Source organism: Bos taurus, chromosome 8 (assembly GCF_002263795.3).
Source record: "Bos taurus isolate L1 Dominette 01449 registration number 42190680 breed Hereford chromosome 8, ARS-UCD2.0, whole genome shotgun sequence".
Lineage (NCBI taxonomy): Eukaryota > Metazoa > Chordata > Mammalia > Artiodactyla > Bovidae > Bos > Bos taurus.
The window spans coordinates 29,332,063-29,347,093 of record NC_037335.1 but is presented as its reverse complement, the minus strand read 5'-3'; the positions used below and the strand labels follow the sequence as shown (position 1 = coordinate 29,347,093).

The 15,031-nt window shown below is 39.9% G+C and overlaps 1 protein-coding gene across 4 annotated transcripts in view; it reads right to left on the bottom strand.

Annotated features, from left to right (window-relative positions):
* The window catches only part of FREM1 (FRAS1 related extracellular matrix 1), a 180,655-nt gene that overhangs the window by 108,506 nt on the left and 57,118 nt on the right, over positions 1-15,031 (bottom strand). For all 4 annotated transcript variants that reach the window (XM_059888997.1, XM_059888996.1, XM_005209921.5 and 1 more), the window contains 3 exons: positions 12,232-12,363; positions 8,642-8,986; positions 1,659-1,801 (listed from right to left, as the gene is read on the bottom strand). In XM_059888997.1, coding sequence (XP_059744980.1) covers positions 1,659-1,801; positions 8,642-8,986; positions 12,232-12,363 — 620 coding nt within the window. The remainder of the gene's footprint in view (positions 1-1,658; positions 1,802-8,641; positions 8,987-12,231; positions 12,364-15,031) is intronic.

Sequence of the window (15,031 nt, the reverse complement as noted above, 5' to 3'; positions counted from 1 at the left end):
TTTCAAAAAGGCCTATAGTTTGCTAAAAGTGATATGGTGTTCTAGTCAGAAACATAGCACAGTGGAATGGATATAACAGAAGATGCAGAAATAAATCCTACCAATAGTTTTCATTTTGGACTATCAGATCAAGTAAGATTTCAAGAAAAAAGGAATCAATAAGTGGCACAGTTATATACATTGATGAAAAGAGGAGTCTGTTCTATGAAAAGGAATTTTTTTTTAGTCAATAAGCAGATGAATTGAGAATTTCCTCATTCATTTTTCCATTACTTCTTTTAGCAAGAAGCATCTACCTTCTTCAGTTTCTGAGCCATCCATATCATTCCTCCTGATCATCCCCTTTTGTTACCTTTATCCTGGCAGACAGATAAATAACGCAATCATCTACGTATTGGCTAATGTCAATGACGGTGACACTATGAGATGATATTATATAACCAATAGGGATCGGGTTCAAAATTTGCTTAGACCCCTACATATGCTAACTTCTAAAATAAGAGGTATAAAAGGCCTGCAAAAAGAACTGTATACAGTGTGTGTCAGTTATTTTCAGAAGACATTTGTCCATCCCTACCACCAACTGCCCTCTCCTCACAAGAAATCTACCCCTTTATAGCTGTCCAGACCCTTCTTTTTCTGTAATTTCTGTAGGATGATGGCTCCTTAAGCCTATTTTTATATTCTGTATATTTAAATAAAATCCTTGAGTGTTAATAAAACTCTTAGTACTTCAAAAGCAACAATAAATAAAAGCAAATATATTCACTGAGTACTTACTAGGTGCCAGAAGGTTTGCATACTCATATGTATTACATCATAAGTAAGTTGTTTTATCTGTTTTACAGATAAGGAAACTGAGGCACAGGTCAGTTAATGCCAAGAACAGGAGAAAAAGACAGTCTAACTACAAAGCCTATATTTTAACCACTACACATAAAATAAAGCAGTGGTTTTTCTTTCTTTTTTTTTTTTTGAGTGTTATGAAGCAAGCAAATCTCATAAGATACTCTTCATATGGGAGGGGGGTTCAGGATGGGGAACATGTGTACACCCGTGGCAGATTCATGTCAATGTATGGCAAAACCAATACAATATTATAAAGCAATTAGCCTCCAGTTGAAATAAATAAATTTATATTAAAAAAAAAATTTTTTAAAGATACTCTTCATAAAAGGGTCCCATAGCTAACTAACTTTGGAAACACAGCATACATGGAAATTTACATAATCCACTTCAGTATTTTTGGGCTTCCCTTGTGGCTCAGCTGGTAAAGAATCCACCTGTAATGAGGTAGACATGGGTTTGATGCCTGGGTTGGGAAGATCCCATGGAGAAGAGAACAGCTACCCACTCCAGTATTCTGGCCTGAAGAATTCCATGGACTGTATAGTCCATGGGGTTGCAAAGAGTAGGACATGACTGAGTGACTTTCACTTTCTCACAAGTTTGAACAATGTGAACATAAGCTGTTCACGTAAGTTTGGGGGAAAGTAAATATTAAAAAGCAGTTATGTTGCAAGGAAATTGACTTAATTTTGCTTCTTCCATTGCTCCTCAAACTTTGGAATCTGTTTTCACAGAGTTCCTAATAACATCTTCCAGAACTGATATCTGTGGACAAGATTTTGAGAAAGTGTCCAGAGATGGACTCTTACCTGTGGCACTGAGAGATTTGGAGGTTCGTGGCTGTCCCACAGGACAAATTCAAATGAATCTTCAAAGATTTCTCCACCAAAGTGACGATAGTAAATAATACCATTGAATAGATCCCTCTGAATGAAGCCAGGGACTGGATAGCCTATGGAGTCCACAAAATACCACATAATTTTGTAACCATCTGCCAGGTGTTGGGGTAAAATAATTTTGGATTTATCTACAAGTTTTTTCTGCCTAGTATGTTGCATGTACCCAAGGAATATTTTTTTAAGTATAGCTGATTTACAATATTGTGTTAGCTTCAGGTATATAGCAAAGTAATTCATTTTTTTCCAGATTCTTTTCTGTTATAGATTATTAGAAGATACTGAATATAGTTCCCTGTGCTATACAGTAAATCCTTTTTGCTTATCAATTTTGTGTATAGTAGTTTGTTTGAGGAATCATTATTAAATGCTCTTATCAAAGCAGGAGGAGAAGGAGGTGACAGCTTAGACAATTAGATGGCATCACTGACTCAATGGACTTTAGTTTGAACGAATTCTGGGAGATAGTGAAAGAAGGGAAGCCTGATGTGCTGCAGGTCATGGGGTCAGTCTCAAAGAGTCAGACACAACTTAGTGACTGAACAACAAAAATCAAAGCTTATAAGTAATAAAGCATAAAAATTAAAGTTACTACTTCTGCCTTAGTATATAGAAAAATTAGCATCAGAAAAATATTTTCAAGAAACAGTCTTAAAGTCAGCCAAGATGGCAGAGGAGAGAAAGACCCTGAGCTCACTTCCTCTCATGGGCATACCAAAATTACAACTATCTTCAGAACACCCGTCAGTAAAAAAGTCCAGAACATAAACAGAGGAGATCTTCTACAATTAAAGTTATAAAGAAGAAACCACAATAAGGTTGGTAGAAGGAGTAAAATCACAATATGGTCAAGTTTCATACCCCAGGGTGGACAATACACACACAGGAGAATAATTACAAGTGCAGAGTTTCTCTCAAAGGACTAAGAGCTCTAAGTCTAAGCCCAGGGATCTTGCACTTGGGAAGATGAGTCTCCAGGGCATTTGACTTTGAGGACCTATAGGGTTATTTTTGATAGTCCCAGACAGCTGGGAGAAAAGAGTGTGTGCCTGCGTGCTCAGTCATGACTGACTCTTTGTAAACCCCTGGACTGTAGCCTGCCAGGCTCCTCTGTCCATGGGATTCTCCAGGCAAAACTACTGGAGTGGGTTGCCGTTTCCTCTTCCAGGGGATCTTCCTGACCCATGATCTGTGGGTCTCCTACATCTCCTGCATTGGCAGGCAGATTCTTTACCATTGCACCATCTGGGACATGGAGGAAATACAGATGTAACTCTTAAAAGGCACACCAAGAATCTCACATGCCTCAGGACACAGGGAAGAAGCAGTAATTTGACAGAAGTCTAGGCCAGAAATTAAGACACTTGCTCCTTGGAAGAAAAGCTATGAAAAATCTAGACAGCATATTAAAAAGCAGAGACATGACTTTGCTGACAAAGGTCCATCTAGTCAAAGCTATGGTTTTTCCAGTAGTCATGTATGGATGTTGAGAGTTGGACCATGAAGAAAGCTGAGTGCCAAAGAACCGATGCTTTTGAACTGTGGTGCTAGAGAAGACTCTTGAGAGTCCCTTGGACTGCAAGGAGATCAAACCACTCCATCCTAAAGGAAATCAGTCCTGCATATTCACTGGAAGGACTGATGTTGAAGCTGAAACTCCAATACTTTGGCCATGTGATGCAAAGAGCAAACTCACTGGAAAAGACCCTGATCCTGGGAAAGAATAAAGGCAGAAGGAGAAGAGGATGGCAGAGGATGAGATGGGTGGATGGCATCACTGGCTTGATGAACAAGTTTGAGCAAGCTCTGGGAGTTGGTGATAGATAGGGAACCCTGGCGTGCTACAGTCCATGGGGTCACGAAGAGTTGGACACGACTGAGAGATTGAACTGAACTGGACTGAACTTGACTATGCTGGACTGGACTGAACTGGACTGGACTGAACTGAAGTGGACTGAACTGGGTCAGAACCACTTGCTTGTCTAGGAGAACCTTCTGGAGAGACAGGAGGTAACCACTGTGGGGACACAGATACTGGCAGCAGTCATTTTTGGGAACCTGTTCTACCACACAGACACTGGCTCTAGCAAGCACCATTGTAGAATCCTCCCTCTAGCTTATTAGGGCTAAAACCAAGCCCCAATCCGGCCCACAGGCCTGGGGGCTCCAGTGCTGGGATGCCTCAGGCCAAGCAACTAACTGGGTAGGGACACAACCTCACTCAGGCTGTCTTAAGACCTCCTGAGCCAACAGTTGCCTCTGGACACAGCTCTTCCCACCAGAGAGTGCAGGACCCAGCACCAGCCATCTCTGGGTAGACACCAACTCCAGAATAGCCTGGACCCCAGACCCACTCTCCAGGGAGCCTACTCTAGCCTCTGAACTAGCTGTATCCACCAGTAGACAGGTAATAACTGCATAAAACCACAGATATGCAGCCTGCAAACACATCCTGACCAACTGGACCATGGTCCTGTCCACTAGCAAACCAACACAAGCTTCAGGATTCCCCAGACCCTGCATTCAATAGCATCAGGAAGTAGTCCCATGCACCAGGGATGCAAAACCAGCTCTAGGACCCCTAGGTCCTGTAACTAGACTCGAGTATTGGACTCTGCCTGCCAGTGGGCCACACTAGCCCTAGGACCTGGTTCTACCCACCATTGGGTGGTAACAGCCCCAGAGTCTCCTGGATCTTGACCCAACCCAACAATAAGCCAGCACTCATGCCACCTTGTGACCCGGTCCCACCAACCAGTAGCCAGCAACCTCCACACAACGCAGGGCCTGGCAACCAACTGGACAGGGGATAAACCAAGCATATAAGACTGTCTACATAGTCAGCCCAGCACAGTAGGAAGACACACACATCCCCTAGAGCATATCACTCGGGTGATGAGATGGGGATGTGTTGCTAGGACACATATGATGTCTCCTACAAAGGGCTGCTTCTCCAAAGTCAGAAAGCATAACTAACCTACCAGACACATAAAAATAAAGACAGCAATCTAGGTAAAAGGATGCAACAAAGGAACGTGTTTCAAACAAATAAGATAAAACCCCATAAGAATAACTAACCAAAGTAGAGATAGGCAATCTACCTGAGAAAGAGTTCAAGGTAGTGATTATAAAGATGATCAAAGAACCCAAGAGAAAAATGGATGCACAAAGTGAGAAATTTTTTTTAATGAAAAGTTAAAAAATATGAAGGACATCCAGACAGAGATGAAGAATACAATAACTGAAGTGAAAAATATCCTAGAAGGAATCAAGAGTAGACTAAATGATACAGAGGAACTGATCAGCATGCTGGAAGACAGAGTAGTAGAAATCACTGCTGCTAAATAGACAAAAGAAAGAAGAATGAAAAGAAATGAGGACGGTTTGAGAGACCTCTGGGACAACATCAACCACCCTAACATTCACATTATAGGAGTTGCAGAAGGAGAAGAGAGAGAGAACCTATCAACATATTTGAAGACATAAGTCAAAAACTTCCCTAACCTGGTAAAGAAAACAGCTGTCTAAGTTTAGGGAGTACAGGGAGTCCTATACAGGATTCACTCAAAGAGGAACACACCAAGACACATTATAATTATAATGGCAAAATTAAATATAAAGACAATATTAAAAGCAGCAAGGGAAAAGCAACAAATAATTTATAAAGGAACCCCACATAAAGCTATCAGGTGAATTTCAACAAAAATTCTGCAGGCAAAAAGAGAGTAGCACAATATATTTAAAGTGATGAAAAAGAAAAACCTACAACCAAGAATATTCTACCCAGCAAGACTCTTGTTCAGATTTGATGGAGAACAAAGTTAATAAGTCATTCACACACAAAGATATGAGGAAGATTAAAAACCAAAAGTGGTAAAATCATCTATATCCACAATAAGCAGTTAAGGGATTCATAAAACAATTAGATGTAATATATGACATCAAAAGGGCTCCCCTGGTGGCTTAGCAGTAAAGAATCTGCTTGCCAACACAAGAGACACAGGTCCAATCCCTGGGTCTCCTCTGGAGAAGGAAATGGAAACCCACTCCATTATTCTTGCCTTGGAAATCCTATGGACAGAGGAGTCCATGGGGTTGCAAGGGCTGGACACAACTTAGCAACTAAACCCACCACCACCATGACATCGAAAGCAGTGAGGAGAGAAGAGTACAGAGTTATTAAAATGTATCTGAAATTAAGACACCGATGAAAGAAACTGAAGACAACACAAACAGAGGAAAAGATATACCTTGTTCATGTACTGGAAGAATTAAAATTGTTAAAGTGACCATATTACTCAAGGCAATCTACAGATTCAATGTAATCCCTATCAATATATCAAGGGCATTTTTCACATAACTAGAACAAATAATTGTATAATTTGTATGGAAACACCAAACCCCAGATTGTCAAAGCAATCTTGAGAAAGAAGAACAGAGCTGGAGGAGACACACAATGACTTCAGACTGTACTACAAAGCTACAGTAATCAAAACAGTATGACACTGGCACACAGCAGACACACAGATCAATGGAACAAAATAGAGAGCCCAGAGATAAACCCACGCACTTATACGCAATTAATCTACAACAAAGGAGGCAACACTATACAGTAGAGAAAAGACAGTCTCTTCAATAAGTGGTGCTGGGAAAACTGGACAGTTACATGTAAAACAATGAAATTAGGCCATTCTCTAACACCGTATGGCTTTCCTGGTGGCTCAGATGGTAAAGAGTCTTCCTGCAGTGCAGGAGAACCAGGTTTGATCCCTGGGTCAGGAAGATCTCCCAGAGAATTCTTGCCTGGAAAATCCCATGGACAGAGGAGTCTGGCAGGCTACAGTTCATGGGGTCACAAAGAATTGGACACATCTGTGCTTTGAACTAATACCATAGACAAAAATAAGCTCAAAATGGACTATAGATCTAAATGTAAGACCTGAAACCATAAAACCCCTGGAAGTAAAATAAGGCAGAACACTCTTTGACATAAACTATACTGAGGTTTTTTTTTTTTTGGATCTGTCTCCTAAAGCAAAAATAAACAAATGGGACCTAGTTCAACTTAAAAGTACAGTGAAAGAAACTATCACCACAACAAAAAAACAAGATTTGGGATAATGGCATTGAAACATGTAAAATATCATGTATGACACGAGATGCCAGTCCAGGTTCAATGCACGATACTGGATGCTTGGGGCTAGTGCACTGGGACGACCCAGAGGGATGGTATGGGGAGGGAGGAGGGAGGAGGGTTCAGGATGGGGAACACATGTATACCTGTGGTGGATTCATTTTGATATTTGGCAAAACTAATACAATTATGTAAAGTTTAAAAATAAAATAAAATTGAATTGCAAAAAAAAAACAAAAACAAAAAACCAACAATCTCCTGAATGGGAGAAAATATTTGCAAATAATATGACAAATAAGGGATTAAAATCCAAAATACACAAACAGCTCATATAACTCAACTGCAAAGTAACAAAAACCCAATTAAAAATGGCAGAAGACTGGAATAGACATTTTCCCACAAAAGACTTACAGATTGCCAACAAGCATATGAAAAGATGCTCAATACCACTAATCATCAAAGAAATGCAAATGAGATATCATTTCACACCTGTCAGAATGGCCATCACAACTAAGAAATGGCTAACACAAATAAGAAATGCTGGCAAGAATGTGGAGAAAAGGAAATCTTGTACACCATTGGTAGGATATAAATTGATATAGCTACTGTGGTAAGCAGTATGAAAGTTTCTTAAAAAACTAGACATAGAATTTACCATATATCCCAGCAACTCCACTCCTAGATATATACTTGAAAAAAATGAAAACACTAATTTGAAAAGATATGTGCACTCCAATGTATACTGCAGCACTATTTACAATTGCCTCGATATGGAAGCAACCCAAGTGGACATTAATAAATGAATGGACAAAGAAGATGCGCCATTCACACACACAAACACACATAGTGGAATACGACTCAGCTGTTAAAAAGAATGAAATTATGCCACTTAAAACAACATAGATGAACGTGAAAGGTATTATGATAAATGAAATGTCAACCAGAGAAAGACATGACAAATGAAATGTCAACCAGAGAAAGACAAATACTATATGATATCACTTACATGTGGAATCTAAAAAGTAAAACAAACTAGTGAATGTAACAAAAAAAGAAAGAGACCCACAGATATAGAGAACAAATGAGTGACTACCTGTGCAGAGAGTGAAGGGAGAGGGGCAATATAGGGTATGGGATTAAGAGGGACTAACTGCTATGTCAACTACTATGCATAAAATAAATCAGCTTCAAAATACATTATACAACACAGGGAATAGAACCATATCTTATAATAACAATAAATGGAGTATAACATTCAAAAATTGTAGATCACTATGCTGTACACTTAAAACTTATATAATATTGTACATCAGCTATACCAATCTTTAAATAATCTATTAAAAATAAAATCAAATAAGCTTAAAAGACAAATAGTCTTAGGTAAAACTGCTTGACGCCTATTTTGTCAAGCTCCTTACCTATCTACTTCAAAAAGTAGTTGTGAAATTATTCTAACAAAATGTAAATAAAAGTTATTCATGAAAGTTTTTATGAATAATCTAGAATAGGTCAAAATATCTCTTCAACCTTATTTGTCCTATCACCTTGCATTTCAGACTTAATATTTCATAGTGTAACGGTTACCTTGAGGCCCAGTTCTGGAACTTTCTAGATTCCAGATGGATAGATCAACTTAACCTAAGTCTCAGTCTTCCCATCTGTGAAATGGGAATAATAATAATAATAGAATCTTACCCCATAAACTTGATGTCTCTCTTAGCACAAATTCTGACACAAATGATTTTAACTGCCCAACACTCACCTATCAGTCCTGGTGCTGGTTTCTTCATGATCTCTCCAGCTTGTGGGGGTTTCGTGATATTAAAGAAGATGTAGTCATCACTGGAGTCCATGTCTGAAGCTCTCAGCATGGAACCCTGGATTAGTATGGTCTGCCCCTCCTCCAGTTCAATCACAACATTTGTTATGAGAAATGGCGGACTGTCATCTTTGGGCAAGATGTTGATGGGAAACTTATGTTGGATGCTGTGCTGGCTGTCAAATATCCTGAAGACCACAAAGTCTTTGGTGGAGTCACTGTCATCATGATGATATCGAACGACTCCAGCCTGAAGGTCAGCCACGGTGAAGAGAAACCCCTTCCCCCCTGATGGAAAGAACAGAGATGAGGCAGAATGAGAAATATATGGAGGCAGCAGTTTAGTAAAAGCAGCACTACAGGAGCGGGTGTGAAATGGAAAGTAGGGCAGCCAATACTTTCCTCACCTGGAAAAAACCATAGATTGCTTAGTGGGCTCTGGGGCTCCAAAGACCCAGTTTTGAATACTAGCTAGTTGTAACACTTATTAGCAGGGTGGGCTTAGGCAAGGTATTTAATTTATTTGAGACCCATATATAAAACAGAGATAATAATACCTACCTAACATTCCCCCTTAAGAATGAGAGAGCTCAAACATTGTGTATCTACAATAAGTATTAATTGTTCTTCAATTCATTGTTATCAGCCGACAGCACTTCTTAGAGTAGTGGCTTCAATCTAGCAACATCAGCACCATTTGGGATGTCATTATAAATGCAAGTTCTCAGGCCCTACCCCAGACCTACTGAATCAGAAATTCTGCTACTGGAACTCAGCAATTCATGTTTTATCAAGCCCTCCAGGAGTCTAATGTGTGCTGATGTTTGTGAATCACTGGCTTAATGACCAAGAGCTTGAGTTGTGGTGGCAAATGGCTTGAGTTCACATGCCAGCTCAGCCACTTTCTAGACCTTAGACAAGTCAATTTCTCTTAGTCTCAAGTTCTAATTTGCAAAGTAAGAATAATAGTACCTTGCTTCATAAAGTGGATGTGCGATAAAGTATGTAGAATGCTTTGCACAATTGGGCACAAAGTAAATGCTTAACAAATCTTTGTACTATTTTCTGCCTCCTCTGAGCCAGAATATCATTATGGGGTATGACTCTCCGCTTCATTTCTATAATATTGATAAACATTGCTTCACTCTGCACAAACTACTAATATTTCAATTCTTTCTGCAGATGGCCCATAGCTTTTCCCACTCCAGATGGTTTTGTAGATTAAACATGAGTATAGTGAACACTACAGGTTACTTGCCCATCAGCCACTTTCTCCTCCTTCTCAGTACCAGAATCCTAGTCTCATTTGGAATGGCGACATAACCATTTAAAAATACTCAGGTTCCCAGACTCTGTTGCACCTAGGGGATAGTATGTAACTAGGTAAGAGATATAACTAGACTTCATTTCTTCAGGCTCCTGGGAAAAGTTGTTAAACAGAGCAAGCTTGGGTGGCATAGCTTTTTTTTATTCTTCTTTTTCTTTGCTCCTTCCCCTAATGCTCATTAGAAACCTAGATGTGTAGGTACCATTCTGTGACCACTGACAGGGCAGAAAAGAGCTGCTGGCATCATAAATACAGAATATCCACCTCTATGTAACTTGTCACAAGAAGAAAGCAACTCTTGAGGTTAAAGTTGCTATAGTTGGAGTTTTCTTACATGCAACTGAATACCCATCCTAATTTATACATCCAGCTTGAGCTAAGATCCCATTGTCCTAGGATTAGGCAAAAGAATTTATCATTTTTATTTCTATTTCATTTTTTTCAGAATTCCTAATCACATATAGTGGTAAACAAGAGTTCTCTTTCTGCTTTACAAATAGGTAAACTAAGATGATAACAATTAATTCCTCTGAGCTCATTACAAGGAATAGACTATATTACTATTAACTATGGATATTTTTATTAGGGCCATTACTTTGTTAACTACCACCCTTATAATTATAAAACCATTTCTTTTAAACTAAGGTAGCTGCTACTAATAACATAAGAGCATAATTACTACTAAAGTATTAACAACATGTTTTTCTGTTTTTCACTGCATTTCTCTGAACCAGAGAATTGAAAAGGACATATTTTGTCTTTCAGTTCAGTTCAGTTCAGTTGCTCAGTCGTGTCCGACTCTTTGCGACCCCATGAACTGCAGCACGCCAGACCTCCCTGTCTATCACCAAATCCGGGAGTTCACTCAGACTCAGGTCCATCGAGTCAGTGATGCCATCCAGCCATCTCATCCTCTGTCATCCCCTTCTCCTCCCGCCCCCAATCCCTCCCAGCATCAGACTCTTTTCCAATGAGTCAACTCTTCGCATGAGGTGGCCAAAGTACTGGAGTTTCAGCTTTAGCATCATTCCTTCCAAAGAAATCCCAGGGCTGATCTCCTTCAGAATGGACTGGTTGGATCTCCTTGCAGTCCAAGGGACTCTCAAGAGTTTTCTCCAACACCACAGTTCAAAAGCATCAATTCTTCAGCACTCAGCCTTCTTCACAGTCCAACTCTCACATCCATACATGACCACAGGAGAAACCATAGCCTTGACTAGACGGACCTTTGTTGGCAGAGTAATGTCTCTGCTTTTGAATATGCTATCTAGGTTGGACATAACTTTCCTTCCAAGGAGTAAGCGTCTTTTAATTTCATGGCTGCAGTCACCATCTGCAGTGATTTTGGAGCCCAGAAAAATAAAGTCTGACACTGTTTCCACTGTTTCCCCATCCATTTCCCATGAAGTGATGGGACCAGATGCCATGATCTTCGTTTTCTGAATGTTGAGCTTTAAGCCAACTTTTTCACTCTCCACTTTCACTTTCATCAAGAGGCTTTTGAGTTCCTCTTCACTTTCTTCCATAAGGGTGGTGTCATCTGCATATCTGAGGTTATTGATATTTCTCCCAGCAATCTTGATTCCAGCTTGTGTTTCTTCCAGTCCAGCATTTCTCATGATGTACTCTGCATATAAGTTACATAAGCAGGGTGACAATATCCAGCCTTGACGTACTCCTTTTCCTATTTGGAACCAGTCTGTTGTTCCATGTCCAGTTTGAGCTGTTGCTTCCTGACCTGCATACAGATTTCTCAAGAGGCAGGTCACGTGGTCTGGTATTCCCATCTCTTGAAGAATTTTCCACAGTTTATTGTGATCCACACAGTCAAAGGCTTTGGCATAGTCAATAAAGCAGAAATAGATGTTTTTCTGGAACTCTCTTGCTTTTTCCATGATCCAGCGGGTGTTGGCATTTAAACTGGGCTAAAATCATCAGTTAAGGAGTATATTTAGAAGGGTTCAAAAAGCAAATCTGAGATTTAAATAATGGCTCAAACATAAAATATCATTCGTAAATGGTTACCCATTGATTTGAGCATCTACTACAAAAGTCAATGGTTTCAAAATCTCTGGACCTAGGGAATATGATAATTCATTGAGAAATGGAGCCCAAGAAATACCATATATATCCTGTTAAATATGATTTGCTTTTGGAGAAAATAATTGTTGGGTTTGATTCTAAGTTACAAAGTTTGTTCCTTCACCTCTCACAGTAAGCCGTCCATGCTGCAGGCCATCCACAGTGACTACCTGGACAGCATGAATGTCATCATTGTCCACAATCTGAAACTGTTCCCATGTGATGGCCCTAGACTGTCCCTCCAGGAGATTCAGACCTACAAGAGAAAACAAACAAACAGACAAAAATGTCCTGGAAAGTTCTACAGCATGCCAAGATGACTACTTTAAGACAAGAGTAATAAATTACCACTCACAAAACTAGGTAAAAATTGTATCTTCAAAAGCTTCTCAAGAAAACTGTAATTTAGCTTTTAAATAACATTTTTCCTATTAGTAATATTAACTCTAACCTGATGACTGGTTCCTTATGATCTATCCTTTAGAAGCACAATGGTGCCAAAAATAAATACTAGAAAGAAATAACAGATGTTACGGTCACAGCGGTCTCTAGTTCAAAAATGTACACCAAGAATTTTTCAAAGGCTGTGTTCACATATTTTAAGTGGGCAAGAGTTAGAAGCGCTTTCACACATGAATTCTAAGAGCATAAGTAGCCCACAGGATAGAGTATTAAAGTGGTTAAATATTCATTAAATGTACAAATACAGAGCTACTGTGCTAGGGGAGTGTTTAATGGTGTTAGACAGGAAAAGTCTAACACTTTGTAATGAAGATTGCGTTTTAGTCTAGACGCTAATAAGGAAGGGACTTTTGTAACTAAAGGAATTTAACAATAAAAGCTTCTCCTTGGACCCAGCATGCTGAAGGGAATCTGGGGAGAAAGGGAAGTGCTGCTCAGAGCCAAGAAGACAGAATCCAGACTAACACTGTGGTTAGAGACAGGGAGCTGTAGTACCATCACCCAATCCCATTACCCAGTAGAGCTGGAGGGTCAACAGACTGAAGAGAATCTTGAAAGGGGGCAAAGCCTTTCAAAGAAATAAGTGTCTTTATGAATTATGGATTTCTCATGGTGTAAGCCCAGTAGTGGGATTGCTGGGTCATATGGTAGTTTTATTTCTAGTTTTTTAAGGAATCTCCATACTATTCTCCATAGTGGCTATATCCATTTTCGTTAAAGTTTACTGCAGCACAATTTACAATAGCTAGGACATGGAAGCAACCAAAATGCTCATCAACCAGTAAATGGATAAAGAAGTTGTGGTGCATATAGTCAATGGAATATTACTCAGCCGTAAAAACGAACGAATTAGAGTCAGTTGAACTGAGGAAGGTGAACCTAGAGCCTGTTATACAGAGTGAAGTAAGTCAGAAAGAGAAAAACAAATATCATATACTAACACACATATTAAGATAATCACGATGGTGTGACCAATCACCTAGAGCCAGACATCCTGGAATGTGAAGTCAAGTGGGCCTTAGAAAGCATCACTACAAACAAAGCTAGAGGAGGTGATGGAATTCCAGTTGAGCTATTTCAAATTCTGAAAGATGATGCTGTGAAAGTGCTGCACTCAACATGCCAGCAAATTTGGAAAACTCAGCAGTGGCCACAGGACTGGAAAAGGTCAGTTTTCATTCCAATCCCAAAGAAAGACAATGCCAAAGAATGCTCAAACTACCACACCATTGCACTCATGTTACACGCTAGTAAAGTAATACTCAAAATTCTCCAAGCCAGGCTTCAGCAATACGTGAACCAAGAACTTCCAGATGTTCAAGCTGGTTTTAGAAAAGGAACCAGAGATCAAATTGCCAACATCCGCTGGATCATCGAAAAAGTAAGAGAGTTCCAGAAAAACATCTATTTCTGCTTTACTGACTATGCCAAAGCCTTTGACTGTGTGGATCACAATAAACTGTGGAAAATTCTGAAAGAGATGGGAATACCAGACCAACTGACCTGACTCTTGAGAAACCTATATGCAGGTCAGGAAGCAACAGTTAGAACTGGACATGGAACAACACTCTGGTTCCAAATAGGAAAAGGAGTACGTCAAGGCTGGATATTGTCACCCTGATTATGTAACTTATATGCAGAGTACATCATGAGAAATGCTGGGATGGAAGAAGCACAGGCTGGAATCAAGATTGCTGGGAGAAATATCAATAACCTCAGATATGCAGATGACACCACCCTTATGGAAGAAAGTGAAGAGGAACTCAAAAGCCTCTTGATGAAAGTGAAAGTGGAGAGTGAAAAAGTTGGCTTAAAGCTCAACATTCAGAAAACGAAGATCATGGCATCTGGTCCCATCATTTCATGGGAAATAGATGGGGAAACAGTGGAAACAGTGTCAGACTTTATTTTTCTGGGCTCCAAAATCACTGCAGATGGTGACTGCAGCCATGAAATTAAAAGATGCTTACTCCTTGGAAGGAAAGTTATGTCCAACCTAGATAGCATATTCAAAAGCAGAGACATTACTCTGCCAACAAAGGTCCGTCTAGTCAAGGCTATGGTTTTTCCTGTGGTCATGTATGGATGTGAGAGTTGGACTGTGAAGAAGGCTGAGTGCCGAAGAATTGATGCTTTTGAGCTGTGGTGTTGGAGAAGACTCTTGAGAGTCCCTTGGACTGCAAGGAGATCCAACCAGTCCATTCTAAAGGAGATCAGCCCTGAGATTTCTTTGGAAGGAATGATGCTAAAGCTGAAACTCCAGGACTTTGGCCACCTTATGCAAAGAGTTGACTCATTGGAAAAGAGTCTGATGCTGGGAGGGACTGGGGGCAGGAGGAGAAGGGGATGACAGAGGATGAGATGGCTGGATGGCATCACTGACTCGATGGACGTGAGTCTGAGTGAAGTCTGGGAGTTGGTGATGGATAGGGAGGCCTGGCGTGGTGCGATTCATGGGGTCG